This window comes from Euphorbia lathyris, chromosome 2 (genome assembly GCF_963576675.1).
Source record: "Euphorbia lathyris chromosome 2, ddEupLath1.1, whole genome shotgun sequence".
Taxonomy (NCBI): Eukaryota; Viridiplantae; Streptophyta; class Magnoliopsida; order Malpighiales; family Euphorbiaceae; genus Euphorbia; species Euphorbia lathyris.
Window position 1 is genome coordinate 37,204,454 of NC_088911.1, and position 4,283 is coordinate 37,208,736.

The 4,283-nt window shown below is 30.6% G+C and overlaps 1 protein-coding gene across 1 annotated transcript; it reads left to right on the forward strand.

Moving 5' to 3' along the window:
- Positions 1-1,839: 1,839 nt before the first annotated feature.
- LOC136220311 (uncharacterized) lies at positions 1,840-2,730 on the forward strand. Its single transcript, XM_066008120.1, has 4 exons — positions 1,840-2,041; positions 2,120-2,209; positions 2,288-2,384; positions 2,458-2,730. The coding sequence occupies exons 1-4, from the start codon at positions 1,882-1,884 to the stop codon at positions 2,597-2,599; spliced, it is 489 nt and encodes a 162-aa protein (XP_065864192.1). The 5' UTR covers positions 1,840-1,881; the 3' UTR covers positions 2,600-2,730.
- The last annotated feature ends 1,553 nt before the right edge of the window (positions 2,731-4,283 follow it).

The window sequence follows — 4,283 nt, forward strand, 5'->3', positions numbered from 1 at the left end:
ATACCGGTTGAACCCCGGTTGGATCCCGATTAAACCTCAAACCCTTGACCCTTGTCTTTTCCGATTATTTGACCGGTCCGATTTTGACCACCACGCTAATACCATATCAATATTTGAAAGAAAAGATGTATATTAATAAGATTTGAAGATTTACATTGAAGAACTCCACAAAATATAACGGTAACTTTGATAAGTTTCCCTTAATTACGAAATTCATATATTTTTTTAATCTAACTATATAAAATATCAAAACAATCAAAATGTAATACAGTAAAACCTCTATATAGGAATACTCTATATAAGAATAACCTCTATTTTGTTTTAAAAAAAACTCGGTCCCAACTTGGACCAGTTATAAATAGGAATAACCTCCCAAACGTTATTTGTTATACACTTTTCAAGTCCCACCTTTAGAAATTATGTCTCCATATAGTAATAATTATATATTTATATGTATATATTAAGAATTCAAACAAAATCATAAAATATTAAAAAAAACCATTGGAATTATTTACGAGTTGGAAACCCAAACTACAACTTGAAATTATAAATATTTAGTATTCTTATTGATGTTTATATTTTTTCCATAAAACTCTTTCAATTATCTATATACTGAAAACCTAAACTCTAAATTGAAATTCTAAATATTTAATTTATTCCATTAATGTCTATTGTTATACATTATATATAAACCATGTATGCCTATGATAATCTTGACCAATTTCAAGTGGTATTATTTAAAATTTAAAATTATATGTGTTAAAAAAATTTATTATACCAAACTCTATTTAGTAATAACCTCCCAATTGTTCACAAATAGTTCGGTCCCAAGTATATTCCTGTATAGAGGTTTTACTGTATTAACTTCATATGAAAGTTGGAGTGACAACAATATCAAGTATTTTACGGTTTACACTAATGCAACTTAAAATTCCAATAAGTAAAAAAAATAGATAATCTTTAAATTTGTGTCCAAGTTTTATGTGAAAGTGTAATTAATCTATATAATTCAAATTGGTGCAAAATTGATCGCATAGTAGAAAGGTTAATTAGTTCAATTTTACGTTTTTTCCTTAAGAAATTTGGTTGAAAAATCTATTAAAAATATTTTTCAAAAAAAAAATGTCAAATCCTAATTTTTTTTATCAGAAATGTTTATATAAACTCTAATCACCAATTGATCATTCATCGTTAGATTTAGTCTGATTAAATTGGACACCTGTTCCGAAAAAGCTAAAAGGACTAGTTACGGTGTGGCCACCAAATCTACTCAGTAAGACTAGACAAGACTTTATGTTCGATGTAATAGTATCAGACATTTACCAGCCTGAAGCTTCCGTCTTAGAATTTTAATCCGTCTGCGATCTACTAATACCGTAAGCCTTTGTTTGAGAGTTTGGAGGTTAATGGAGATGAGAGTTAAAGGAGGTAATGGAAAGGGAAGGAAAGTGATGGAAAGTAAAGTTAAAAATTAACCTTGTTTGGGAGTTTATAGGATGTAAATGATGTTAAATGTTTAACCTTGTTTGGGAGTTTAGACATGGAGGGGAAAGAATGTTAAATTTACTCTCCAGAGACAAGAAATTTTAAAAACAGTTTACGTTACTTCCATTAACCCTCAATTTGGAGGTTAGAGGAAGTAAACATTTAACCCCATTAACCTTCATTTACTCTCAAAAAATAATTCCCAAATAAAATTAACTTAATACTTAACCTTCTATTACTCCCATTTATTCTCATTAACCTCTTTCCAAACGAGGGCTAAAAGTTACTGATAAATTGTTATGAAACCATAGATGATTGACACGTAATGAAGTTTTAAGTGATTTATATTGCACCCTCGTTCATCTCTCTTATCTCGGAGACACAGGGAGTAGAAATATGAACACTCTCTTCCTCCCTTTCTCTCAGACTACTTTCTCCCGAATCACTATCCCTAAAAATGACTCTAACATTCCTGTGTCTTCTCCTTCCATCATTATCCGCAAGTCTCTTCCCATAGCCGCCGCTTCTCTTGCTCTGCTTCTCTCTGCAACTCCTGGTTCGTTATTCTATACTAATTTAATTTACTCTTCTTCCGTTTCTACTCTTTGTTTTCATGATTCTCTGGCTTTTGCAGCTAATGCTGGATTTCTGTCTGGATCTACTGGTCTCGAATCTGTACCTGGTCCCGAACTCCCTAAAATCGACTTTCTCAATAAGTTTAATGGTTTGGATTGAATCTATACCCCCAATTGTTATCGATTTCAGTTTTATACTCCAATTTTAAGATATATATGTTGCGCAGAAGAAAACCAGAAGAAGTATGCAGAGAATGATGAAAGATTCAAATCAACACCCATACTTAAGGAGTTGCTAGAGCGATCCAAGCAGAATAAGGAAAAGTAATTTTGTTTGTTTATTTATCAATTGATTGTCTAAATTGAAGTGTTAATTGATGAATAAAGTACTAAACAGGAATCGTCAAGGAATACTAGATAAGTATTGTCTTCGTGGGGCGGAATGGGGTGTGGGAGATTGTTCGACGGAGGGGATGACGGCGGATGAAAAAGATAGCTTCATTGCTGCGCTGAGACAGAAGACTGGAATCAAAGATTGAATGGTGTAGCTTTTTTCTTCATTTATTCTTGAGAAATGGTTACACAATTAGCCTCTAGTTGTAGTTCCACTCTTTCTTTAATCTACATTTTCTATATATATTTTTTTAATCAAGATGCTAGTTTTTTTTAATCAAGATGCTAGTTAAAATCCAACAAAGTTCTTTCTTTTACTAATGTTTTACATAATTCGAATAAAATCCGGAAGTCGAGGAAAATAATATCGTCCAACATTCCAACTAGGTTGATATTGTAAAAAAAAAACAGAACAACCGACCAGATATTATAAAAATAAAAGAGCATAAAAAAGAAAACATAAATACAACCAAAATTTGGTTGGGGGAACTTAAAATTAGCAGGTAATTTTTTAAAAACATTTTTAACGGGAGAGAGTTTAATAAATTGGTTTAAACCACCAAATCATCATGAAGTCGAAGAAAATGTCGTCCAACATTCTAATTAGGTTGATATTATCAAGGAACAGAACACCGGACCGGATATTATAAAAATAAAAGAACATAAAAAAGAAAATATAAATACAACCAAAATTTGGGGGAAAAAACAACTTAAAACTAGCAGGTAATCTTAAGAAAACTTAAAGACATTTTTAACGGGAGAGAGTTTAATAGAGAGTATAATGAATAAATTGGTTTAAACCACCAAGTTATCTTGGGATTTGGATTCTCTCCAGTTCAATTAGAACAAGAGAGATCATGTTCAAGAAATCCAAACCCTTCCTTGAAAATGAAGGGATATGATTAAAAGATATGATTAAAAGATGGTAAAAAGACTTTATTTTACTTTATTATTACTGAATTTTTTTACAGTGGTCGTTATTCTTCTCAGTTGCTTGTTGTATACAACTTTATGTACAGGTTTCATAAATGGGTTTTGAAGAAAAATTCAGGAAAAAAACACTGCAGAATTAGACTTAACAAAAACCTTAGTCGTGGTAATTTCCAAATTCAAAACTCATCTCTCTTCTCTAATTCTTGAAGAACAAATTGAAATTGAGAAGATACAAGGACCGAATCCAGTTAGATTGAAAAGTTAACAGATTAGATTGAAAAGTTAACAGATTAAATCTCACAATTTTACAACAAAATCCAAGCTTTCCTTATCTTTTTTCTTTGGGGATTTGGATTGCACAAAAACATAAAGACATAACAATTATCGAGTCGAGTGTTGTGAATCTGATAAAAGAGTATTGTGAATCTGAGAAAAGAATAATGGAGAAAAGAATAATGGTGGTCATTGCTGTGTCATCAAGAAATTTGTGACGAGAATAAAAAGTGGATGCAAAGTAGGAAGATGGGTGCAAAGTGGGAAGATGGATGTTAAGAAAATAAAATTTTAGATTATAAAACTCAGATTTTATTATGTTTTAATCCTGGCCCTTAAAATTAAAAGAAAGGCCAAGATATAGTTTACAGGACATCTCCTGTTTAGCCGAAACAGGAGAGGATCCTGATCCGTTATCTTGTATAAAAGAATTTATAATATCAATTAAATATAATATGAAAAATAATGCCGAGGAATGGAGAAACAAATAAAAAAAAGTTTGGAAAAAAAATCATATGTCATATATATGAGATAAGAAAAAAAAAATAGAGAAGAAAAGAGCACCAATTGTAAAAAAAATAGTATTCTTATTTATAATTAACGAATGCAATAACAGAAAACATT